Below are 26,090 nucleotides of genomic sequence, written 5' to 3' on the forward strand. Positions count from 1 at the left end.
TCATAACAACCCCAGAAGGCAGGTACTATTAGTATCCCTATTGTGTGGATCAGGAAGCTAAAACAGAGAGGTAAAGTAACTTGCCTAAGGTCACACAGCTACTAAGATTCAAAGCCAGAATTCAAACGCAAGTAGACTGGCTCCAGAGTCCATGCTGTCAGCCACTATACTACACTGCCTCTCACATCCAAATCTCACATGTCACATAAAAATCCAGATTCCATATACATCTTGATTTCCACCTTCTCTTAAAAAATCAAAAGATCTGGCCACACTAGCATTATATTTTCTATTTTCTATAGCAGTAAGTGGCTTCAGCCCTTCCCCTCACATTTTCCCAGAACCTCTCGCTCTCTTCATTGTCTCATCTGTCTAAATTAACTGCAAACATTTGAATTTGCAACCCCCCGTTTAGCCATTAAATTGTTCTAACTCTGTTGTTATCAAAGACAATTGTTTTGGCCAGGCGCGGTGATGCACGTCTGTAATCCAAGTACTTTAGGAGGCCGAGGAGGGTGGATCACTTGAGCTCAGGACTTTGAGACCAGCCTGGACAACATGTTGAAACCCTGTCTCTACTAAAAACACAAAAATCAGCCAGGCATGGTGGTGTGCACCTGTGGTCCCACTTACTCAGGAGGCTAAGGTGGGAGGATTGCTTGAGCCTCAGGGGCAGAGGTAGCAGTGAGCCGAGATGGCGCCACTGCACTCCAGCCTGGACAACAGAGTGAGACTTTGTCTCAAAAAATAAAAAATATAAAGACAATGGTTTTCAGCTTTTTTTTTTTTTTTTTTTTTTTTTTAGCAACAGATCAATTAAAATCATATGCTTATTCCCAAATACATAAAATACATGAATGTGGGGCTGGGAAGAGAAAGGGCTCCAAGTCTTGTCTGTGGGCTCCACTATACCCCACAACCCCAGAACCTCTCTGGGCGACATGGGGCTCCAGGGATCCACTGGAAAGACAGCTGAATGGGGTCCGAGGTAAGGCCATGGCAGAGGTTAGTTGCAGGAGAGACTTTCAAGGGCATAAGAATTACACATGGGCTTTATCACCATGCAGATTCCTGGGCTCTGCTCACAGAGCTTTTCTTTAGCAAGTCAGAGACATAGCTCCAGAAAGTGCTTGTAAAGAAAGTGCTTGTGGATGAAGGAGGTGGTCCACAGACCACATTGTAAGAAACAGTAGCCTGGCCACAGAATGCAAAACAAAGCTGACTCCTTTAGGGATATAGCCTGGAGCCATAACCCCATCAGCACCTCCTCGCAAACGGTTCACCAGCACTACAGAACTCATCCATACCATGGTTCCCGAGAAATACTATGACGAGCAGGAGGGCAGCCTTATAAAAAAAAATAGGGGGTTAGAAAAATAATTTAAGGTCGGGCACAGTGGCTCACACCTGTAATCCCAGCACTTTGAGAGGCTGAGGCGGGTGGACCACTTGAGGTCAGGAGTTCAAGACCAGCCTGGCCAACATGGTGAAACCCCGTCTCTACTAAAAATACAAACATTAGCGGGGTGTGGTGGCGCATGCCTGTAATCCCAGCTACTTGGGAGGCTGAGGCAGGAGAGTCTCCTGGACCTGGGAGGTGGAGGTTGCAGTGAGCTGAGATCACACCATTGCACTCCAGCCTGGGTGACAAAGTCAGACTCCGTCTCAAAAAAAAAAAAAAAAAAAAATAAATCTCTTTCACACACACACACACACACACACACACAGCCCCCACAGAATAAAAGCCCTAGAAGGCATCTTCTCCCAAAACAAATCAGATTTGTGAGCACAGAGACCTGCTAAGACCCATTCCATGATGATTTTATGCAAACTTCAACATACTTCCAACTTATCCTTGTATTCTCCTTTTATGGTACCTGGCCTTGTCACAAAGTATGAGATATTTTAGGATATGTTTTTCTGGGCTACCCATATGTTGTGAAACTGGCACTTAAGCTGAACTGCTGCCTCTGTATAATCCATCTGAGGTGGGAGGAGCAACATCCATTGTTCTCTTGCTTAAGAGGAGTGAATGGAACCATGTATCCACTCAGAAAAATTTCTGAACTACAAATTTTTGGTAGGTAGATCAAAAACTGAGTTATACTCCAAAACCTTGGTTGGTAAAACTGGCGAGCAATTGGGATACAGCGAAAGTACACATGGTTGCACTGGAACTGGACTTGGTAAACGCTGCTTCATTTAGAAATTTTTAAGCTACAAACAGAATGATGTTTTGTCACATTATTTCTTCTCTCTCCAAGTTGAAGTGCAATGGTACAATCTCTGCTCACCACAACCTCCGCCTCCCGGTTTCAAGCGATTCTCCTGCCTCAGCTTCCCAAGTAGCTGGGATTACAGGCGTGCGCCACCATGCCTGACTAATTTTGTATTTTTAGTAGAGACGAGGTTTCTCCATGTTGGTCAGGCTGGTCTCAAACTCCCGACCTCAGGTGATCCGCCTGCCTCAGCCTCCCAAAGTGCTGGGATTACAGGCATGAGCCAACACTCCTGGCCTATTTCTTCTTGTATTAATACACTCAAAGCCCTTTTGGCATAAAGAAGCAGATAGGGAGTAAAGAAAAACCTTGTATTCTAATATTGATGCCATGAATTCATAATGATAATTCCTACAATGCTCTTTTGTGGATAGATACTATACTCCCACTTTTCTGATAGGATAACTGAGAAACAGGTTTAGCAAGAATGAAAAAGTCCAAGGAAGAATCACATTTTCATATCCATTTATGTGGCCTCTCAGAACAGTATCAATTTTTAAATTGATCTGAATCGCCTTTGTGGCTTCTCCAGCAGGCCAAGAAAGACAGGAAGGGAAAATGATGAGCAGAGCAGGGCAAGATGTGAATCTCAAGTCATTAACCACTCCCTCAGCCTCCTCTACTGGAAGGAAAGGGAACCCACGGCTAACCTGGCTCCAGAATGGGGTGGCTCGAGCAGGCTGGGTAACCATGGCAATAGCACACCAGAGTCAGAGGTGTAACAGCAAAGGCACAGTCTCGACTCTCCTCTCCCTTCATCCGGCTCTCTCTCCTTTAGGTGAGGGATTATCTAAGAGCCTTGGTGTTTCTGCTTTTTTAAAAAAATTCTTTCTAGCACAGATTATTCCCTGACTACAATGACAATTTTGTACGAAGGAGTCAGGTGCAAGTAGGCTGTGTCAAGGTAGGAAGAAGGGCATTCTTCCAAGCCTCCGCAGCCCACAGGCGGGTCTGATCCTAAGCAGAGATGGCTCCCCGGAGAAGCACCCAGGCTTTGCTCACCCTGCAGGATAGCCAGCTGTGAGCAGCCTGCAGTCATCTGCCCATGCAATGTCCCAGGGCCAGCTGTGTAGAGAGGTAGGGGAGCAGGTAGGTGAGAGGGCTGGCCAGAGACTCAACTGACATGGCTTCTCCCAGTGCAGGTGGGAACTGGCATGATTCTTGGCCCCAGCAGGAGCTCTCCTAAGAAACCCAAGGCATCTCTTTCTGGGATCTATAACTTGTCTTGGCTCTGCTAGGGAAAGCATCTCATGAATTGCTGGACCTGTCTTACTGGTTTAGGGATGATTGCAGAGGACAGACACAATCCTGACATTGACCAACATGGTGTTTGTGGCCTTAAGATTTCCTGCCAAGGGGTCCAGTGTCGGGCTAAGGTCCCAGTCCTTTTCTTTACTTAAGTCTCCCACCCCATGGTCCCTAGTCCAGATCTGTGTCTCTCCCCTCTTCCTTCCCACATGCCCAGTTGTTCCTGCCGTGTCTATGCCTTTCCCCTTTCTTGACTCATCACACTATTCACCCCTAACATTTCCATGCGAGGGCATTCTGGTTACATGAGGATCAGAGACAGACTTGAAGACAAGAAGGTGTTGATATTATGAAAGTTCAGTTTACCCAGACTCCAGGGGCTGTAGAGAAAGAAGGTATGGTGTTTATAATGTGGCTAAGGCTTTCCAGTCACTCTGTTGGCCCCTGAGGAATAGGGTAGAGAGGCACTCTAAAACATTTATTATGAAATATTTTAGGCAAACAGAAATATGTAGAGTGTGTGTATATATATATCCTTTGAGACAGGATTTTGCTGTGTCACCCAGGCTGGAGTGTAGTGTGGTCATGGCTCACTACAGCATCAATGTCCTTGGCTCAAGCGATCCTCACACCTTGGCCTCTGAGTCACTGGGACTACAGGCACGCACCACCATGCCTGAGGAGAATAATTTTTTAAAACAAGTATCTGCCGGCTGGGCGTGGTGGCTCACACCTGTAATCCCAGCACTTTGGGAGGCCGAGGCGGGCAGATCACCTGAGGTTGGGAGTTCAAGACCAGCCTGACCAAAATGGAGAAACCCCATCTCTACTAAAAACACAAAATTAGCCAGGCGTGGTGGTGTATGCCTATAATCCCAGCTACTCAGGAGGCTGAGGCAGGAGAATCACTTGAACCTGGGATGGAGAGGTTGCAGTGAACCAAGATCATGCCATTGCACTCCAGCCTGGGCAACAAGAGAGAAACTCTGTCTCAAAACAAACAAAAAACATGTATCTACCTGTCACTTGTCACTTTGTCTAAAAACATCCCAAAAAATCATATATCCACCATTCAGCTTTGTCAACCCTTAATTTTTGTCACATCTGCTTCTGATGTTTGTCTTTAAGAAATGGACCATGACAGACACAGTTGAAGCCCTGCGTACTTCTCTCCAATTTTACCCCCTTCCCCCTGGCATTGATCCTACACTTGGCTGTTTTTATATTTTTATCTCATTTGTATATGGTAAAAAAAACCTGGGGTTACATTTTCTTATGGCAATAAGTGGCTTCAGCATGTAGCCTCATGTTCTCCCAGGACCCACCTGGCTCTCTTCACTTATCTAGCTTACCTGTAAACATTTGACTTTGCAACCCCCAGGTTAGCCACTAAATGGTTCTAACTGTTGTAATCTAAGACAGTGTTTTCAACTTTTTTTTTTTTTTTTTTTTTTTTTTAGCAGCAGAGCTTTTGTTCTGTTGAAATCATATGCTTATTCCCAAATATATAAAATCCATGAGCATGGATCTGGGATGAGAAACAATAAACAGTACTGTCTTTGGTTTTCAGAAGTACATAAACTGTATGATGCTGTATATATCCTTCAGATGTTTTTTGTTCAATGCTGATTTTTGAGATTTATTGATCTTACAAATGTAGTTCTACTTGATTCATTTTTAATTGCAATGTTGTATTCCACTGTACAAATACACTGAATATGTTTATCCATCTCTCTGTTGATGGATATTTAGTATGTTTCCAATTTTTCATACATCAATGCTGTAATATATATGTCACCTTGTCACCAATATATTTGGATTTGTTTCTGCCACTTCATTTGTCCCTTCTGTTTACTCCTTTTTTTGATATATTATTTTCTTGTCCCTATCTGGATTTAATAGACTTTCCTTTTTTCATTTCCTCACTCTACTGGTTTGAGGTATGTATACTCTGTTTCTATTTGTTATCCCTCCTATTAGTCTAGACTTAAAGATTGCTGGTTTTTCCCTATTATCTATCCTCTCTTTCTCATACGAATAGAACCCCCAACTTTTAGCTGAGCGCATGGTTATTTAGAATAAAGACTACATTTCTATTTGTAGAAATGTACAAACCTTCTTTGTAGCTGGGTATAACCATGTGAATAAGATCTGGCCAGTGGGATATCAGTAGAAGGAAGGTATGAAACCTCTGAGTCACTAACTTAAAGGGAAGGGGTTGAAATGTGACTATCAGGTGACCCATCTTCACATATCCAGAGGATATCACCCTAGAGCTGGACTGCTTGTGTCTGGAAGGTTACATGAGAAAGAAAGAAACATCAGCCTGGTTTACACCATTGTTATTTGAGGTTGTTTCTTACAGCAGCCAAACAATTATCTAACCAAACTATGATTTTTAAAAACTTAACCTGGTTAGACTTACTGTTTCCTGAATCTGAGGCTTCACATCTTTCATCAAGTTTGGAAACTTTTCAGCCACTATCTCTTCACAAGTAATACCTTTCCTTCATTCTCTTCTCCACTTTTGGAATCTTATTTGATAGACATAGGACCTTGTCATTCTAACATCCAGGTCTCAGCCGCTGTATCTTTATTTCTATAGGCAGCATGCTGGAAACTTTTCAGATTTTCTTAGGTCTGTCTTCCTGTCCATTAAGTCCATCTTCCGTGGTGCCTAATCTGATGTTTAATCTATCCATTAATACACTTTAATTTCAATGAAAACACTTTCGCTTCTAAAAGTTCTATTTAGTTTTCAAGTCTACCTGATCTTTTTAGGTAGTGTCTTGTTCTTGTCTTATGCTTTCAATTTCTTTGTTATGTCTTCAAAACTTTTGAACTCATTTATTTTATAGTCTCTTGGCAACAGTTCCACTATTAGAAGTTGTTGGGGATCTAGTCCAATTGTTTTTTGTGTATGTGGATACTCATTCACTGTAGATTATTTCCTCAAGTATTTAGTCATTTTTGATTATATATTCCTCTTCATTAAGGCTTTTTTTTTTTTTTTCTGTGTGGATCCTGTGTGATCTGAATTAAGGTCTTGTGTCTCCAGAGAGGTTTTGTTTCTGTCCCTACCAGGCTCCCCAGGGGTATCACTGGCCCAGAGCTTGAGTTTCCTAAACCACACAGGTAGTGTAAATCCTAACATTAAACCAGTATTATCGTCAGGTTCTCAGGAGAGACTCTACTCTTGTTTTCCTACCCAGAACCTTAACTAAGTCGGAGAAGCTGTTGTCATCTCCTGTGCCAGTGAATGATTTTCCTTTTCTTGTCTACCCTGTTATTTAGGGTAAGTTCTTTAATATTCCTGGCCATTTTTTTATTTTTAAATTTTGTTCATACCGACACTAATCAAAAGAAATAATAGTCCTGACTTTATGCAGAAGTCTGTTTCAGCTCCAGCCTCCAGCTGGCCAGTCCTCGTTTCTATCCCTACAGATGTTAAAACTCTTAACTTCAAACCTTACATTACTCTAGGGAGGCCAGTCACACGCCACCTGCCCCTCAATCAGCTGTCAGAGTCGAGTACCACTGTGGCTTTCCCCTCTTCATTTTGTTAACTGAGGATGTTTCTTACTTTTTTCAGTGCTCAGTTCTTCATTTACATGAATATTTTAAATATTTAACCCAGTATTTCCAGGTGATTCATAGCGGGGTTTTTTTGTTTGTTTGTTATTTTGCTGTCCATATTACTAGAAACAGAAGTCTCTTCCCTTTGAGGTATATCTCAGACTGCCTGGCTGAGTCAATCCCTACTTATCCTTTCCTTCCCTCACGTCCCTCCCCCAATACCATAGCCTAAGACAGGGTTCTCAAACTTCTTAATGTACAGAATCATTTTCTGAGAGCTTGTTAAACATGCAGATTAGCAGCAACCCCCCAGGAGACTTCAATTGAGAGGACTGGGGTGGGATCCAGGAATATGCATGCTTAACAAGCACTCTAGGTGGTTCTGGCCAAACGGTTCTGACCACACTTTGAGAATCACTGTCTAAGGTCTGCTGCGCTTTCCTGATGTATATCCATCCCCCTCTATTGGCAGTACCTGGCAGGAGCCCTGCACATCTCTGTTTTGCAAAGTCTGAGTTAGGAGACAAGAATGCCAACAGACCCAAGGTTCAAGAGTTCTAGTCCAGACTAGTCCAGGACCACTCCCCTTAGCCATGGTGATGCCACTGATTTGTCCTGCTGGACTCCAGCTATCAATAAAACAGGTCATCCATTCAGGTTATGCTCCAGAATGCCTCTGAAAGTTAGCAGTTTAGAATGTATCTTCCAGCCGAGTGCAGTGGCTCATGTCTGTAATCCCAGCACTTTGAGAGGCCGAGGTGATCACCCGAGGCGAGGATCACCTGAGGTTGGGAGTTCGAGACCAGCCTGACCAACATAGAGAAACCACATCTCTACTAATAACACAAAATTAGCCAGGGTGTAGTCCCAGCTACTTGGGAGGCTGAGGCGGGAGAATAGCTTGAACCCAGGAGGCGGAAGTTGCGGTGAGCTGAGATGGCACCATTGCACTCCAGCCTGGGCAACAAGAGCGAAACTCCATCTCAATAAATAAATAAATAAATAAAATAAAATAAAATAAAATAGAATGTTGTCTTCCCACAGAAGCATTAGGAAAGGTGGTCAGTTTCCCAAACCAGCCCACCCAAACCTGTAAATAAAATAATTATTCTCATTTAAGACCTATTCTATGTCAGGACCTTTACATATGTGATCTGATCTAATTCTCAAAATAACTCTTAGAAGTAGACATTTGTGTTTCTGTCTTAGAGGTGAAGGGAAGACCCTGTCTTCCCCAGGGTCATATAGCCAGTAAGTGGCAGAGCTAAGCTAGGTCTGGCTCCAAAGCCTGTGTCCTTGTTACCAGGAAAGCAGACCACCTCCTGTAGCTCATTTATTTAACAAAGGGTGAGAGGAAGGATAGAGATTTCTGTTTTCTCCTGAAACACCGTCCTTCCCCACACTGAGAAAGAAATGTTAAGGGAATAATAGAACCTCTCCTTTGCAGCCACAGGTGACTCCGGAAGTGATGGGGGACCGAGAAGATCGGCAGCAAGTCTTTGGTGTGCCTTATGAGCAAGCAAAGACGCAAGCAAGATAACAGCTTAGTAAACTGCTCAGAGTTTGGTCTTAAACTGCCTGGGTTTCATTTTGCATGTGGGGAAAAGCATCTTACTGAAAGTTGACTTTCCCCAACTCTCCCTCTCTCACAAGGCCCTCCCTGCCATAAACCTCTGCGTGCGGAGAGGCAGCTCCCCGCTCTGAGGGACTCACCTTGTCAGCCAGCAGCTCCCTTATCTTGCTGGCCTGTAGGCGGAACCGGAAAAGCTGGGTTTCCAGAGTCAGGCAGCGTTTCTGCCAGTCTACGCTGGCCCGCGCGTCCACCTTGAGTTCTGCCATGATGGAATCGACTTCTGGATTATTCCGGGGAGCCCTAAGAACCAGCATGCAGAAAGAGGAAAAGATAAATAAGCGTGTGAGGAAGAGTTCTGTGGGGAAAGAACGGGAGGGGACCAAAGGACAGACAAAACAGAATCGGTCACTGATCCCCAGGGCCCCTCCCTGCCTTCCTCAGCTCAGTATGTCCCGCTCCATTGTAAGTTAGCTGAGAGCCTCAGGAAACCGCGAAACCTGAGAAACCGTAAGGAGAACCTAGTCTCATTTGGACAGAAGTGAAAAGTAGGGCTCATTTGTTTTTCAATTATCCACACAACAAACTTATCCATTAAATAGCTATTTATGTGCCTGACCCTGTGCTCTGCACTGGAGATGAAAACAGAACTAAGAGAAATTCCTTGTCTTTGGGTTTTTCAAGGAACTCTTAGGAAAATCTAATTACAGTGTAGTCATAGTTGCCAAGTGACATGCAGATAAATGGGAATGGGAGCTGGGAAAAGTGGGAGGGATGTGTTTAGGGAAGGCTTAAAGTGGGTAACAGATGCATCCAAGGTCACATCGCTAATTAGAGGCAGAACCCCGGTTCCCAGTTTATTTCTTATTCTATTTCATTTATATAAGATGTTAGATGAGAAAAAAATGGAAATAAAATATAATGCTTTGAATGTCCTTGACAATTGTGTTCATTATTATCATCGAATCATCCATCCCACTTTGGAATAGATTCTCACTATTTCCTTCAGGTTCTAAGATGCAAACCAGAAAACTGCTAGATATTTTGCTGCAATCTCAGGAGAAAGCCACAAGTCTTTGGGAAAAAAATTTGTACAAATTCAGAACAAATCAAGTAGACACCTATAGTATGTCCAGCCAGGGGAATCCACCCAGATGCCTTGTGGACATATTTAGAGAAAAAACACTGGATGGAGGATGAGAAAAGGAAGAAGGATGCATGAGTGTGCATGAGAGAGGGATACAGGCAGGGCGAGCAGGAGAGAATGCCTGGGAGACACATGCATCATCAGGATCTTTCAAATCCCCCTTCTAGGGCATTATGATGAATGATGCTTGCCACAAAGTATAAATTTGGTCTGTCCCAAACCATGACACATGGTCACCCTAGTACTCAACGATTTTAAGGAATAATTGTTAATTTTTTAGGGTTTTTTTTTTTTTTTTTTTTTTTTTTTTTTTTTTAGGGAGAGTCTCACTCTGTCAGCCACGCTGGAGTGCAGTGGCACAATCTTGGCTCACTACAACCTCTGCCTCCTGGCTTCAAGTGATTATCATGACTCAGTCTCCTGAGTAGCTGGATTACAGATGTGCACCACCAAGCCTGGCTAATTTTTTATATTTTTAGTAGAGATGGGGATTCACTATGTTGGCCAGGCTGGTCTTGAACTCCTGGCCTCAAGTAATCCTCCTGCCTCAGCCTCTCAAAGTGCTGGGATTACAGGTGTTAGCCACCGCACCCAGCCGATATTTTTAAATGTCATCTGTTAGAAAATTTTATGATATACAGGTGAAATAATATAGTATCTGGGATTTGTTTTAAAATACTTCATGGTAAGAGGTAAGTAGGGGAGGAGATATACGAAACAGGATTAGTAAAATGTTGATAATTTTTGAAGCTGGCTGATGGGTATATGGAAGTTCTTTATATGATCTCTCTACTTTAATATATGCCTGGAATTTTCCATAATAAAAATTTGTTGCTTTTCAAAAATCCCCTTTTCCTTCCTCAGGAGCCACATGGCCTCAGAAAATCCAGCCACCTCCTGTACTGTTGCCAGATACTACCACAGTACAAAGTTAGCCTCTCTTTGGTGGGCTAATCACCAATAGTGCTTCTCCCCTCGCATGTGACCTTTATTTGTATCTTTCTCCCATCATACACTACAAGTAGCTATTGTTTATTGAGTCTTTATTGTATGCCAGGCATGTGTGGCCTCTTTAATCCTTACAACAACCTGTGAAACAATAGGTAAGCACCGTTTTCCACACACACATGAGGACATTGAGGAACAGAGAAGCTAAGTAATTTACAGATAATTGTACAGCTAGTTAGTGGAGGAGCTGGGATTCGCTCCAAATTCCTTGATCATTGCCACTCTGTGCTCTTTATCCATCCAAAAAATAAAAAGAATTCCAATTTCACAAAGAGTGTGGTAGACTTGGTAATGGCAGAAATCATTTCCAGGATCTTTCAGAAGTCTTAGCACAAGGATTAACCTATATCCCAGATTTTCCAAGACATCTTGGGCTCAAATATTCTGACACCGTAATCTCCCCAAGCACTGACACTTACCATGTGTCCTGACTTTTCATCTAAAAAATAAGACCTGCAGAGAAGGACCCAACAATTAAACCACTGATGGACCAAGTGAGCTCGGTTCTTGGCTCCTCAGAACACATGACTTCAGCGCTGCTTTCCCAGCCCTGTCATCTAAACAATCCCTACATTGTGACTTCCCAGCAATCCCCATCTCAAAAGACTAGGACCAACTGGAACGGCAGGAAGACAAAAGACAAAAACAAAACATGACCTTCTCTGAGCTAAGATCACAGCTGAAAAGACAAAACAGAACCTTGTAAGGCTCTCAGAGAAGGCTGGGAGGCTTCATGTTTGATTTTTCCTTGTCCTTTACTGGGATTTTGCTTTTCCTTGTATAAATAGGAAAAATAGCAGATCTGAGACTAGGACCTGGGAGTCTTGCAACTCAGTTCAGGGCTAAGAAATAACAGTAAAAGCAAAAAAGCAAGGGGCAAGGGAAACGTAATCCTTTTGTGTAGTTGAAAGAGTGTGAATAATATTGATTCCCTCTTACTGATTGTCAAAGCTGCTGCTTAGATTCTATTGGGAGAGTGAAAACCCAAATCATCAAAATCTCCAAGTACTTTGGAAATATGTCACTGGTGTCTGCCTAGCCCTTATATCTGAGATTATACCTAGTTTAGGGAATGCCTTCCCCAATCAAGCATCTCTATGACATCATCGTTCTGAACTGATCAAGTGGTGTGGTTAATCCTCTCCCTGGCAAGTTGCTGAGGAGGTTGGGACTCGTGCTTGGCTTGCCTCGGCATGTGAGGAGAGCAGAGAGGTTTTGAAATAGATCAGGAGCAAGGTGCCTGCTGCCAAACCCAAGGCCCAGAGGCTCTTCCGACAGAAGCAGGTGGTCTGAGCAACAGCTATAAAATAAGGGAGATACCAGTAAGCTGAGTCTCACCTGCTAAGTCACCTTGCACTTATACCTCCCGTAAAAATGCACAAGGATGAGCAAAAATGAATACCTTACATGTGCAGTAGAGTTTGTAACTTGTCAAAGCATTGCGATGCGTGTGTTATTTCTCTCTTTATCCCTGAGATGGAGGACAAGCACAATTAGTGACAATGAACAGATGAGAAAACTCATCACATCTGTGACTTGCTTAGAGCCTTGCATAGAGCTAAGGCGTAGCAGAACTGGGCCAAGAATCCTGATCTCCTAACATCTACAACTGTCCTCTTCCCATGATGATGCTTCAGTAGTGGTAGCAGATATCTCATACTAATCTCACACTAACATAAATACATTAATGGCAAAAATAAATGGGGAAATGAGAGAGGAGAAGTGAGCTGGGAACAAAACTCAGCTCAATTTTTTTTTCTATTTTTATTCTGGAATGCTCTATCACACATTAGAAATAGGGAGAATAGTACAATAAGTCCCTATGTCCCCAATACCCAGCTAAAATTATGACCAGCTCTTGGCCAGTCTTGTGAAACTCATAGTTTTCTTGATTCTGCCGGCACCCAGCCTGCTAAACTGCTTGGCACGTGAGTCAGAAAACTGCCATAGTCTTGATACCTGCTTTGGCATACCCTGAATCCTCCAATACCCAGAACTGAAATGCCACAGCAGTCAGTGGGGATATGCCTCAGAGGCAGGGGCTGGGAGTAGGATGGGTGGGAAGGTGGCACAGGGAGTCATTAGGTGACTGTAGACTCAGAGCCTATATCAGAGAAAACACAAATTTGACCTGGGATCTCTCTGGCAAGTTTAAGGATTTGACCAGAAACTGATAAAATGCAAAGATTACTTTTTTTTTTCTTTTTCTTTTGAGACAGGGTCTCACTCTGTTGCCCAAGCTGGAGTGCAGTGGCACAATCATGGTTCACTGAAGCTGCAACTTTCCCAAGCTCAGGTGACCCTCCCACCTCAGTATCCCAAGTAGCTGTGACTACAGGCGTGCACTACCATGCTTGGCTAATTTTCATATTTTTTGTAAAGACAGGGTTTCACCATGGTGCCCAGGCTGGTCTTGAACTCCTAGGCTCAAGTGATCCACCTGCCTCATCCTTCTAAAGTGTGTTAAGCCACTGCGCCTGGCCTAAGATTAAGTTTATTTTATTTTATTTATTTATTTTTTGAGACGGAGTCTCGCTCTGTCACCCAGGCAGATTGTGCAGTGGTGCAATCTCAGCTCACTGCAACCTCCGCCTCCTGGGTTCAAGCAATTCCCCTGCCTCAGCCTCCTGAGTAGCTGGGATTACAGGCAGATGCCACCACACTGGCTAATTTTTGTATTTTTAGTAGAGACGGGGTTTCGCCATGTTGGCCAGTCTGGTCAAACTCCTGACCTCAGGTGATCCACCTGCCTTGGCCTCCCAAAGTGCTGGGATTATAGGCAAAAGCCACTGCTCCCAACCCCAAGAGTAAGTTTAATTCAAACAACTTTTAAGTGATTCCTGTGTGCAAGATTGGGGATATAAAGATGAATAAAGATATTGTGGCTTTTGAGGCTGAAGTCTACAGCCTGAATATCCTGGTAGCTCCCTGCAAAGGTAGCTAATCAATACAGGAGCCTAAAAGAAAGAGGTCAGAGGTCACCACAGGCCTCAAAATAGCTCATTGCCTCTATCTTGTGGAGGATGCAGGAGGCATTGGAAGGCAACGGAGCTTCTGTTATATGCACAATTTCCACTGGGCTCTCTCATGTTACCTCACTATGGTTCATTCCCTGAGTGTGAGTATGAGTATCTGTATGACTTCCACTTGCTAGTGACAGGCTACTGTCTCCTAAAAGTGCTCTGCCAGACTAGGCTGACTACCTGTCAATTGTGGGAAAGAAACAGTTTTGTGTCCGCTTTCTGGGGATGAGGCTGGGAGAAGGGTATGAGCGGACACAGGGACAACTTCCTCTGATCTCAGAATTGTCATCTGATCAAGCTAACAACATCCATTTGACCACTGCTGGGTGCCTACATGATATTCCACACAATGTCTGGGGAGACAGAAAAGGTGAGCATGTCCTAGGCTGCAGGAACCTTGATACCAAAAGAAGGGGTCAGGACAACCAGGTCCAACATTCCTTGAGAACAAAAACAGCAAAGAGAAACAGCTTAGTACCTAAGATCCCATGCTCTGGCACTGACAGGCCTGGGTTTGAATATGAGCTCAGGCACTAAATAATCCTGGGGCCTTAAGCCATTTGCTTAACTTCTTTGAGACTCAGTTCCATTTTGAAATTGAGGGCAGGAGGACAATAATATTTGGTTGAACCATATGAAACCATCAACATTTAACCATTTTCCGGCCTTCAAAATGGCCATTTCATATATCACATCATGAAGGGCTTTTTTTTTTTTTTTTTTTTTTTTGAGACGGAGTCTCGCTCTGTCGCCCAGGCTGGAGTGCAGTGGCACAATCTCGGCTCACTACAAGCTCCGCCTCCCAGGTTCTCCTGCCTGGGAGGTCATTCTCCTGCCTCAGGCTCCGGAGTAGCTGAGACTACAGGTGCCCGCCACCATGCCTAGCTAATATTTTGTATTTTTAGTACAGACAGGGCTTCACCGTGTTAGCCAGGATGGTCTCAATCTCCTGACCTCGTGATCTGCCCACCTCGGCCTCCCAAAGTGCTGGGATTACAGGTGTGAGCCACCGTGCCCAGCCAGGGCTTTTTGAGAATTAAAGGAGATATTACAAAAGCCCGGTGCACACTAAGTGCTCAATAAATGACTGTTATTGTTATCCGCAAACAAAAGGCAAACCAATAGCATCTAGAACCTAAGAGGAGATGTGACCCAAAGACGTGCTCACTGGGCTGGGCGCGGTGGCTCACGCCTGTAATCCCAGCACTTTGGGAGGCTGAGGCAGGCAGCTCACCTGAGGTCAGGAGTTCGACCAGACTGGCCAACATGGTGAAACCCTGTCTCTATTAAAAATACAAAAATTAGCCGGGCATGGTGGTGCATGCCTGTAATCCCAGCTACTTGGGAGGCTGATGCAGGGAAACTGCTTGAACCTGGGAGGCAGAGGTTGTAGGGAGCTGAGATTGCACCACTGCACTCCAGCCTGGGCGACAGAGCGAGACTCCGGCTCAAAAAAAAAAAAGATGTGCTCACTACCAGATCTAACTCTGGAGATCTGGAGAGGAAGTCATATGATTTTTTAAGTTATTTTAGAACATTGAACAAAAGGGTATATAGTGCAAAGTAAGGCTTCTTCCCATGCCTGTACTTCAGCCATAGTTCTCCCCAGAGGCAACCACTGTTACGGGTTTCTGTGTGTTCTCTCAGAGATATTCAGAGCATCTACAAGCATTCATACGTATGTGGCATACACACACCCACACAAAAATGGTGGCCCACCATACACACTGTACTCAACAATATAACTTAGAGATATTCCAGCATCAAAATACATATCTGCCACATTTTCTCTCCACGCTTTGTAACAGCTTTAATGTATCTTATCGTGTGACTTTTACATGATCTTATTGAAGATCATCTGATGGACATCTAGATGACATTTGATGGACATCTAGATTGTTTCCAATCTTTTACTAAAGTAAACAATACTGCAATGAATATTCAATGATGTACACCATTTCATATACATCAGAGTATATCTGAAGGATAAAGTCCCAGAAAATGGAATTTAGGGGTAAGTGGTATACACTTTAAATTGCCAGACATTTCTTCAGATTTTTGATTTTTTTTTTTTTCTATCAGGAGTGGGAGGAACATGCTATTCCCTACAGCTGATGACTTCTGAAGAGGGTAGAAGAGGGTCCACATTTTTTCAGCTTAGTTGTTAGTTTCAATGAGTTTGGGGCCACAGGCTGCACCCCACCATTGCCCAACTCTGAGCAGGCCCCCTCAGCAGTCTGTGGGAAGGTGGTAGAAGTGGACTGAACCATATGTTAGGAACTTATGAGGCTTGGGTTTCAGTTATGGCTCTTCCTTTTTAGCTATGTGACCGTAGCAAATCACAAACTTTTTTTTTTTTAAGAGACAGGATCATCAGCCTCCCAAGTAGCTGGGACTACAGGCCCACACCACCACACCCAGCTAATTTTTAAATTTTTATTTATTTGTAGACACAGGGTATCCCTATGTTGCCCAGTCTGGTCTCGAACTCCTGGCATCAAGCTCTCCTCTTGCCTTGGCTTCCCAAAGTGCTGGGATTACAGGCATGAGCCACTGCAACTGGCCTAAATCACAACCTTTCAGAGTCCCAGTTTCCTCCTTTGGAAAATGGAGTTAATAATATGCAGAAACACTAATACCGATGTTCTATAAAGTGTTAAGTGATGGTACCAGCCCTATACACAGTGTCTGTCACACAGAAGACAGTCCAAAAAGTTTGATGAAGGAACTGATAACTCTCCTACTTAATTTTTTAAATGGTCTTTCAGGTGTTTTACCTGAACCAAGGCTCTGTCTTGAAAGAGTTTTATGAGGTCGATTCATAGTAAAAGCTATAGAGGAGATATCCTAGCAAGCAGAAATCCCAGTTTGCTTCCAGATGAGGATCTTTACCGCTTCTGCCACCCCCACTAAGTCCCCTGGTTCCTGGCGACCGAGTCCTCGCTAAGACTCCTAGGACACAATGCTCTGTGTCATTCGGCGCCCAACCTGTTTTCTTTTCTGCTTGGCTGACCTGCTCCTAAGAGTCGAGCCTAAGCCATAAGGTCCCTAAGAGAACACTCAGAAATCACAGAAGAAATAACCTAAGGTGAGGTGGGGAAGGGTGCGGGAAGGGTTGAAAGGGAGCGAGCACCGATAGCAAGGTGGCAGCCTGCACGTCCGCTCCAAGGGCCCTTCCCAGGAGCGACTGAATCTGGCCGATCCCCAACTCCAGGTCCTCCCGGGGGACGCTCCTCCTGGCCTAGCGGCGCGAGACCACAGGGGCGCCCGGGTCGCCAAGCCGGACGCGAGCTCCAGCGCTCCCCGCCGCTGGGAGCTCGCTTCCAGGTAGGGAGGCACCTGCTCAGGATCGTCCTCCCGGCCGGAGGGGCCGTCCCCCGCGCGCAGCCTGACGCCCTCCCCCGCGGCACAGCCCCAGCCCACCACAGCTGCAAGAGCGCAGGTCGCTCACCTCCAGCGAGCTCGCGGCCGTCCCCGCCGCGCACTGGGCACACGGGCGCCCTCGGGCCGCCGCCGCCGCCGACCCTGCGTCGCTCTAGCCGGAGTCCCAGGCTGCTGCCGGCTCTCCGCTCTCCCGCAGGAGGGGTCGCGGGGGGGCGGGGCGGGGCGGGGCGAGACTGGAGCGGGAGGGGTGCCCGTGGGCTCGCTGCACAAAGCCCGGCCATGCCTTGCGGCGCCCCATTCAACGCTCCGCCGGGCCCCCTCCTCCCCTCGGCTCCCCGCCCGCTCCTTAAAGGCAGAGCGCTGGGCTCGGCTCTCCAGGCAGCTCGCGGAGAGGCACAGGAAATGACCTCAGCAGGCTCCAGCCTCCCACCTCTCCGCACCGCTGGGCTAGTCCCTGGGGCGGCGGGGAGGGCGGCGGGGTGTCCCGGGCGGCAGCCCCGGGCTCTCTGAGGAGGCCGCACCAGCTGCTGCAAGGGGCGGCCAGAGCGCCCCGGGGATCTGCTTGGCCCCAAATAGAGGGGACCCTCGCGGGATGCGGGACAAGACCAGACCCTCTCCGCCAAAGGTTCTAGCATTTGCCTGGCCACCTGTGGGAACTGTAACGTCTGGATATTTGGAACAGAAGTCCTTAGTTCAGTCTGGCAGACCAAATGTTCTGAGTTGCAATTTGCAGGAGAAAGAATAAGAAAAAAGAAGTTACGACAGCCCGGAGAGTAACTTACTTGCTTATGTATATTTACTTATTCTCTGGTCTCGCTATGTTGCCCAGGCTGGACTCGAACTCCTGAGCTCAAGTGATCGTCCTGCCTGGGCCTCCGGGCTGGCTTATATATATATTATTTTAAAGGAGAGCCCAGGAGGACCCCGCCTGCCCGGCAGTTTGCAGGGCAGTCATCAGCGTGCCCCTGTGCCCCTCGTTCTCAGACATTTGCAAATCTCAGATAGCCCAAAGCAATCTCATACCCAGAGAGGCTGGAAAACTCAACATTTGGTTAGGTGAACATGGAGTAGAGGATGCAAATAGAGACGATTGCAGGGAGAGATCCACCTTTCAAAACAGAGCCTTCTTCCTCAACCCTGCAGGCTCTCTGTCAGTCAAGGCCTGAACGGAAGCAAAATACCAGCAGGGCCTGTTTCTCCAAATGGTCCTTGGAAGACTCATCTCAGGAACCATGAAGAACACCCCCACCCTGGTTTTGAATCTGAATTTCTAACTAAAGTTCCCCAGGCAATTCTCACCGAGAAGTTTTGAGAGCCCAGACACTAACGAAAGCTGGTAGTGCAGGAGGCCAAAAGTGAAAGCTTAACTGGGCCAATGGGTCTTCAACAGCTGAACTTGCAAACGACTTTATAGCTGATGGGTATTGGGATACATTAGCCCCATTTTGTGGGACAATGCTCAGGCTACCCACTTCAACATTCCAGAAGTTGCCTAAGGAAGCGCAAAAGCAAGTTCTCTGGATTTTGCTAAGAAGACATTCATTCATTCACTTTTTCTTTTCTTTTCTTTCTTTTTTTTTTTTTTTTGGACATAGGTTCTTGTTCTGTTCTCCAGGCTGGATTGCAGTGGCACAATCATAGCTCACTGTAACTTGAACTCCTGGGCTCCAGCAATCCTGCCATCTCAGCCTCGTGAACAGCTGGGACTATAGGCACATGCCACTATACCCAGCAAAAAACAATTTTTTTTTTTGGTAGAGATGGGGTCTCATTTATGAGACCAGCTCAGGCTGGTCTCGAACTCCCGGACTCAAGCAATCCTCCTGCCTCGGCCTCCCAAAGTGCTGGGATTACAGGGATGAGCCACTGTACCTCGGCCCAGAACTCATTTAATATAACTTTGTTATATAGTAAAAAGGGACGCACCATGGAGAGTGGAATGGGAGGAACATGCTCTCCCCTATAGCTGGTGACTTCTGATGAAGGCAGAAGAGGCTCCACATTTTTTTCAGCTCAGTTGTTAGTTTCAATGAGTTTGAGGCCATAGAGTGCATCTCACCATTGCCCAACTCTGAGCAGGTCCCTTTGGCAGTCTGAGAGGGTGATAGAGGTGGATTGAACCTTACATTAGGAATTTAGGAGGCTTGGGTTTCAGTTATGTCTCTTCCACTTTTTAGCTATGTGACTTGGGCAAGTTACAACTTTTGTTGTTGTTGCTATTGTTATTTCTTTTAAGAGATAGGATCTTGCTCTGTTGCCTAAGCTAGAATGCGGTGGCAATCATAGCTTATTGCAGCCTAGAACTCCTAGGCTCAAGCAGTCCTTCTGCCTCAGCCTCTCAGGTAGCTGGGACTATAATACCCACCATCACCCCTAGAGCCCCTTTCTTTGGATATTAGCTTATTATTACAAGTGACCTGACAAAGGAGAATGGAGGATGGAGCAGAGAGATGGGAAGAAAAGCCATCATGTGCCTGAGTTGAAGGATATGCCAGGGCACTCCTGTGAAAGAAGATGAGGCCGGGATGGGGACTTGTCAACTGGTCTGAGCCAGTTTAGTCCTTCGATGATTGTATTAGCTGCCACAGGACGTGAGAGGTGCGGGGAGGCTTCTTTTCTGTAATCTCCTGCAGGTGGGATATTAAAAATAGTTAAGGCCAAATTCTGCCAAATATGCATGTATTGGCAAGCTGGCACAGAACAGTCACACAGCCTGCTTCAAGAAAGTCAGGCAGTTGGCCTGCTCTGGCTCTCACACTCCATTCATGCAAGGGCAAATAATCTTCCTGGCCAACTCCATGTTTTGAAAACTGCTATTTCACCAATAAAAGATTATTTCTAGCATCCCTTAAACACATTAAGCCCTTGGGTGTATATGTTGATGTTGTTTGAAGTGCTTATGTAACCCATTTTCTGGAGTGCAGATTCCTGATTAGGGCACTTCAGATGCTAACCAACCACTCTAGGGGTTACAGGAGAGTCACTTTATATACACACACCACAGGGTTTAGGCTGAAATGTTTAAAAAATAAATTCCTACAGAGTCAATATAACAGCATCTTAGTCTGGGCCTTGTTCCTTGGATAGCACCATGGGAGGGAAAGGGAAACTTGGAACTGGCCAGAGCTCAGTTCAAGCTTTATCACTTAAGTGGTGGTGAGACCTTGGGGCAGTTGCTTGAGTTTTCTGAATTAATTCCACATTTGTAAAGTAATGATGGCAATAATTCTGGCCTCTTAGGGTTGTTGAAATGATTAAATGAGATAATATGTTGTCTGGCATGCAGCAAATGATCTATAAATGGAAGCTTTTGTTATTTATTCTTTGAACAAATATTGGCTAGAGGTCTAGGAGCTCTCTGTTATAAGATTGAAATGGATAAGTAGATAGCTTGAGAGATAGGAATAACTCTAGGAGAGCTGGTGAAATGGTTGACAATTCATCTTCCCATGTACAAGCCTTCTAGAAGCCCCACTTCCCATCCCCACCTGCTTTCTCTGAGCAGGGCTCTGAGCTCCAAAGAGACCTCCTCCTATTTCACCAAAAAACCCTCAAATCAAGGGATCTCCTCCTCCTGCCTTCAGGACCTGGTTCTCAGTTGCTGTTGGAAGGGGAAGAGAGGGGAGAAGAAGGAGAAGGGAGTCTCAGACTCTCAGGAAACTTGGGGCCAGTCCTAGTCCAGGCTTCTGCTCTCTGCCTTGGGTCACAGGGAAGTCAGGAGGTTACTTCTACTGCTGAATCTTTGGGAGCAATTTGGCTTTTCGGTGATTGTCAGGATTAGCCACCATGGGACATGAGAGGTAAAGTAACCATGGGTTGGAGCAGAGTGTCAATAGTCACCATCCAGGTGGGGCTAGGAAGACAGTATTGGACATGCAGAGAAGGTCCAGGTAAGAAGGAAAGGAAATGGCCCAGAGGCTAAATCCTCAGTGTGTGTGTGTGAGTGTGTATGTGTGTGCATGTGAGATGGGTATGGAAAGATAGGAAGTGTTATAACTTTAAGTATGGACTCTTCTTTCATTTATTCATTCAGTTACTCACTAACAAATATTTATTGAGTACTTGCTATTTTCCAGCCACTGTGCCAGGAAGGAAAGTGTGGCAAATGTGACCCATGAACTCTGGGCACAGGCTTTAGAACTAGACATGCCTGTCCTTGAATCCTGGCTCTTCTGCCCAGGGGACACAGGGTGGAAGTGATGCAGTTACCACATACATCACTGCAAATGATCTGTTTCATGCAACTGTGGGTATGGGAGCCAGAGAGAGCCAGGCAGAGGATGGGGAGGGGAGGGAAGGCGTTTCTTGTTTGTAAATCAGGAATCAGAATTCCTTCCTTAGAGGGTTATTATAAAGATGGAGATAAAGGGCCTGCCTCAGTGTCTGGCATATTATTGGCATCTAGTAAATATTATGAAATGAGGAGGGAAGTTGAAGGTGTGAAGGTGTAAAGGACTAGCAAGGTGCCCAAAGACTAGGGAGCTGGAAGGTACCCAGGAGGAGCAGCATAGAAGGAGGGCCTGGTGGAGAAGGATTCCAATGAGGAGGTGGGCAGTGATTCCAAATCTAACCTCATGTCATAAAATGCTGATGTGAAAATATAGATTCCAGGCCACCCCTAGTTATTCAGATCAGTGGGCCCAGGAGTCTGCATTGTCACGCACCAGTCTGGGGTCTGTATTGACTGGCATGCTCTTGACTAATTTTCTCAGAGAGCAGCTGCCAGGGCAGAACTGATGTAATTACAACATATATCAATGCAAAATGCTCTGTCCGCTGCAGCTGCAGGTTCTTCAGGCAAGAGAGAGCCAGGTGGATGCGGGCTCAATGGGATAGGGACAGTAGAGGGAGGGAGAAAGAGCAACTGAGTTGGGAGCTGGTGGAGCTCAGGGAATGAAGATCAGGTAAATCCAGCCATCTGACTGCAATTCTAGATCATTTTAGAGTTTGCAACATCCTAGTTTTAAACCAGCTGTCTTATTTCTCCAACAGTTTTCATCAAAGATGAGAACAATGGCTGCTCACATCAACTGGGGGAGGGAGGAACTGGGCACGGACCAGCTTTAAGTAGGTGGCAGGTTCTCCAACAGCCCAGGGAGCCTGTGTGGGGAGAGACTAGGGCTCTAAGAAGCCAAGGAAACCCAGGCCTGTCAGGGAGCTGGCAGTGACCCTTTTCTTTTCTGGGACGCATGTGTGGCCGCTGTAGACAATGGGTTCTCAAGCTGACAGTGGGGTTCAACTTCCAGATTCAAATTCCAGCTCTGGCACCTAGCTCAGTTCTTGGCACTCAGTAAGTACTCAATAGATGCTGGTTGTTATTATTATCTCCTCAGCAGAAGACAGACCCAAGCTGAGATAAAGGAGTCTCCCAGCCCTGCCTTATCCTCCTACCCCATCCTATCTGAGTCCCCACCAGCCCATCTCAGAGCTGAACTATGAGAGGTCTGGTGAGCTAGGGTCCTGTGTTCATACATTCATCATGTGCTTGCCGAGTGTCCACAGTGGGCCACTGTAGGAGAGGGAGAGCGTGGAGGAGTAGGTGGCTTAGTACAGGACAACTGGACTTTGGAGGGCCTCTTCCTGCTACTTGACCTCCCCTCCTCAAAGCCACTACTTTTGCTGACAGGAAGAGGCCAGAGGTCTAGGGTGGGGTCCTGCATGCAGGGCTGTGAGTGAGTTCTTGCTCAGCCACTACTTTGCTCTGCAACCTGAGGACATCTCAGCAACTCTTTGTGCCTCCGCCTAACTGTAAAATAGAAGCAGGACCTTCATGGCTGCTATCCTCAGCCTGGAGATAAGGAATTAATGAACACTTCACCAGGGCCATGATGGGGAATGAGGGGCTGCTGCGGTACCAACACATTGTCGGTTCATCTGAGAATTGCTGAATGGGAATAGAAGCAACTTCACCAAAACACACTGGGGACACAGCCAGCCATTCCAGGGCACTGCAAACGAATGAAATCTTTCTTTCTAATCTCCTAATTAAAAATCAAAACATTTAAGGCCAATATTTATTGAGGGCTAACTTTGTTCCTGGCCCACTAAACATTTTAGGATGAATCATCTTTTTTTTTTTTGAGACGGAGTTTCACTCTTGTTGCCCAGGCTGGAGTGCAATGGCACGATCTTGGCTCACTGAAACCTCCAGCTGCCGGGCTGAAGGGGAGGAATCATCTTAATTCTCACAATTCTCTGGAGCTGAAGCGATTTTTATCTCCATTTTATAGATGCGCAGACTGAGGCTCACGAAGACCAAGTGACTAAGCTCAGGTAGCAAGCAAGCAGCCAAGCCAGGACACAAACCCTGCCCTGCCTGACTCTAAAGACCACACCTTTAGCAACTCGAGGCTTGCCTCTGCTCAGGGATGTGTGGGTTCCCCTGCAGGGCACCTTCCAGGCTGAAAGGTTGCAATGAGTGAGCCACAAGTACCCTGGGATTCACAGAAAAGGAAATAAGTGAAACCCATGGACAGAATGAGCAGACCTAGCCATTGCAGCTCCATCTGCCCTGCCCCTAGTGATTTAGCCTGAACCAATGGGTCTGTTATCTCCCTTGATGGTCAGGACTTCTCCTTGTTGTGCTCAGTGTTTTTGATGGTGTGTCAGGGCTCATACCTTCCAGGAAGCTCTCTGTGCCCTCTCCTGTTTGTAAAAGGGGTTGAGTTCTGATGACAAACCTGCCTTCAGTATGGAAGCCCTGGACGTGACTGCCAGCAATTGGAGACTATCTCTCAGCACCACCTAGTGGCCAGGATGGCTTGTTTGTTTTCTTCAAGGACCCTGAGCCCCAGCATTCTGGCTCCCAATTAGGTGTAGGGCCAGATCCGTTCCCTTCTGATCTGACTGCTGCATGCTTTGGTCACCTACAAATGTGGTGATTAATGGGGATTTAAGCTGTGCTTAAAGTGGAGACTTTAAACTATGCATATTTTGATCCTGTTCAGTTTTGCATAATTTCGGGGAAGGGGGATAGAATACCTAGTTGGATAAAAGACTAGGAAAAGATGGAAAGAGTATTCTCCCCTTTCCTAGTTCCAGGCACCTGGCACCAAGCAATGTGTACCTCTTCCTACTGTGCAAAGCATAAGACTGAAAGCAGCATGCACAGACCGACCGTCAGCTTGGCACTCATTCCAAGCAGGCGTCTTACCTAGCCATGTTACACAGGCAGGGGACAGGAAGAGACGCCTCTGCACAAAGTCCAAGCTGCGAGTCAAGGATTCACTTTGCTCTGCTACAGATAAAGTGATGGGATACAGAGCTGGCAATAGACCGACTCCCAGTTGTATTAGGAACTTTGCTTATGTAGAAGTGAGCTCTGGGGTTTTCAGAGTGGTGGTGTGGAGAGTGCACATTTCTAAAAAGGATTCTGCATTTCCAGGTTCTGGATTTCCTAGTCCAGATCCAGAAGAGGAAACACTAAAGTGGACCCACCCAAAGGAACCAGGTGGAGCTGACAGACAGGTCTCATGTATAAGGTTGGTGATGGAGCAGAGCAGGCAGATTCCTAGGACGGAAAGCCAATAGGCATTGCTCTGGGGCTGACATGCAGCTGCTGTTGCTTCTAGACACTGCACATTGCCTCACTGGCCATTGGGGAAACTCTCAGATGCCTTCTGGAATGGCTTGATCTTGAAAGCAGAAATTTCCTGGGCACAGGGCATCATGCTTGTGTGGATCCAGGATCTCTAAAACAAAAGACACTCCTGAGAAGAACATGGGTTCTTTTGGGAGGCAAAATTGTTAGTGTTGAAATAAATCCACTGGAATACTCAAAGTAACTTTCTGTAAATATATTTTCCTGTCAAGTGTAATAAAGTGCATGTGTAGTAATGTTCATCAGATTGGTAGCCATTTATAGTGGGGAGAATCACTAAAATGTTACTAGGACCTTTCCTACTCTAAATCTCCTTTCACTGACATGGCATGTTGTGATTCTTGTGTCCTTTCTTGAGCTACATCACGACTATTTCTCACAATTTATGTTAGAAGAGTGAGGGTTGCCCCTAATATTTATAGCAGCAATAACAGCAAAATAAAAGGGGGGAAAAGGATCCAATTGAAATGTCCAACAGTTAAGACCAGTAAGTAAAGTATTAAAATTATGATTCATCTAGAAAATGAAATACTATGCAACCACCAAAATGTATGATGAAGAATTATATTTATTGACAAGGAAAGATATTCATTACTTAATGTCAAGTGAAACAATGTCTAGAAAAGCATGTAAAATATTTGTTTTATGTAAAACTGTATACATGTAACTATATGTATATTTATGTATATAAATACGGATAGAATTCTTTTTCCCAGAGGTTAACAGTGATTGTCTTTGAGTGGAGAAATTTGACATAATTTTGTTAGTTTCTGCTTTGTTCTTTTCTATATTATGTAAGCATTTTACAAGGAGTATGAATCATTTTTCTAATAAAGCTATTAAAATGTTTTAAAAGTATTGATCCTCATGAGTAAGTAGAAAGCCGAGATTCAGGGAAGTTGATATCTAACTCAATAAAGCCACAACCTGCCAGTCCAAGAGCCAGAATGTGCACCCATAGCCACCCATTCCTCAAGTTTAATGCCAGCGCTTTGAGTTCTGCCTCCTTTCTCCTCATTAAGAAACTGGGGAGGGATATGGTAATGGGGACCTGGGGAAGTTGGGGATCAATGTTCAGATCAGAGGGGCCTCACATCTTTTGATATTATCTGGATCCCTATTATCTCTTCAAAGCAATTACACTATGACCACAACAGCATTACTGGATTCCTATTATACAGTATGTTCTTGTGGTTTGGCGGTTGTCCAAGACTTGAAGGAGCAGACACAAGTCTGGGGACAGAGTTAACTTGGG

General features: G+C 45.4%; 2 protein-coding genes across 5 annotated transcripts in view; one reads left to right on the plus strand and one right to left on the minus strand.

The window, feature by feature from the left end:
* PLEKHH1 (pleckstrin homology, MyTH4 and FERM domain containing H1) overlaps positions 1-17,503 on the minus strand; it is a 53,980-nt gene extending 36,477 nt beyond the window's left edge. The window contains exons 1-2 of one of the 4 annotated variants that reach the window (XM_009211791.4): positions 17,303-17,503; positions 8,817-8,976 (exon numbers count right to left, since the gene is read on the minus strand). In XM_009211791.4, the coding sequence (XP_009210055.2) occupies positions 8,817-8,942 (126 nt within the window). In that variant the 5' untranslated portion in view covers positions 8,943-8,976; positions 17,303-17,503. Of the gene's footprint in view, positions 1-8,816; positions 10,069-17,302 lie in introns of those variants that run through there. The other 3 variants (XM_017961663.3, XM_009211790.4, XM_009211789.4) reach the window with 3 other exon arrangements.
* The window catches only part of PIGH (phosphatidylinositol glycan anchor biosynthesis class H), a 74,884-nt gene extending 49,138 nt beyond the window's left edge, over positions 1-25,746 (plus strand). The window contains exon 4 of the mRNA XM_031669096.1: positions 24,620-25,746. Within this exon, the coding sequence (XP_031524956.1) occupies positions 24,620-24,661 (42 nt within the window). The 3' untranslated portion in view covers positions 24,662-25,746. The remainder of the gene's footprint in view (positions 1-24,619) is intronic.
* The last annotated feature ends 344 nt before the right edge of the window (positions 25,747-26,090 follow it).

Source organism: Papio anubis, chromosome 7 (genome assembly GCF_008728515.1).
Source record: "Papio anubis isolate 15944 chromosome 7, Panubis1.0, whole genome shotgun sequence".
Taxonomy (NCBI): Eukaryota; Metazoa; Chordata; class Mammalia; order Primates; family Cercopithecidae; genus Papio; species Papio anubis.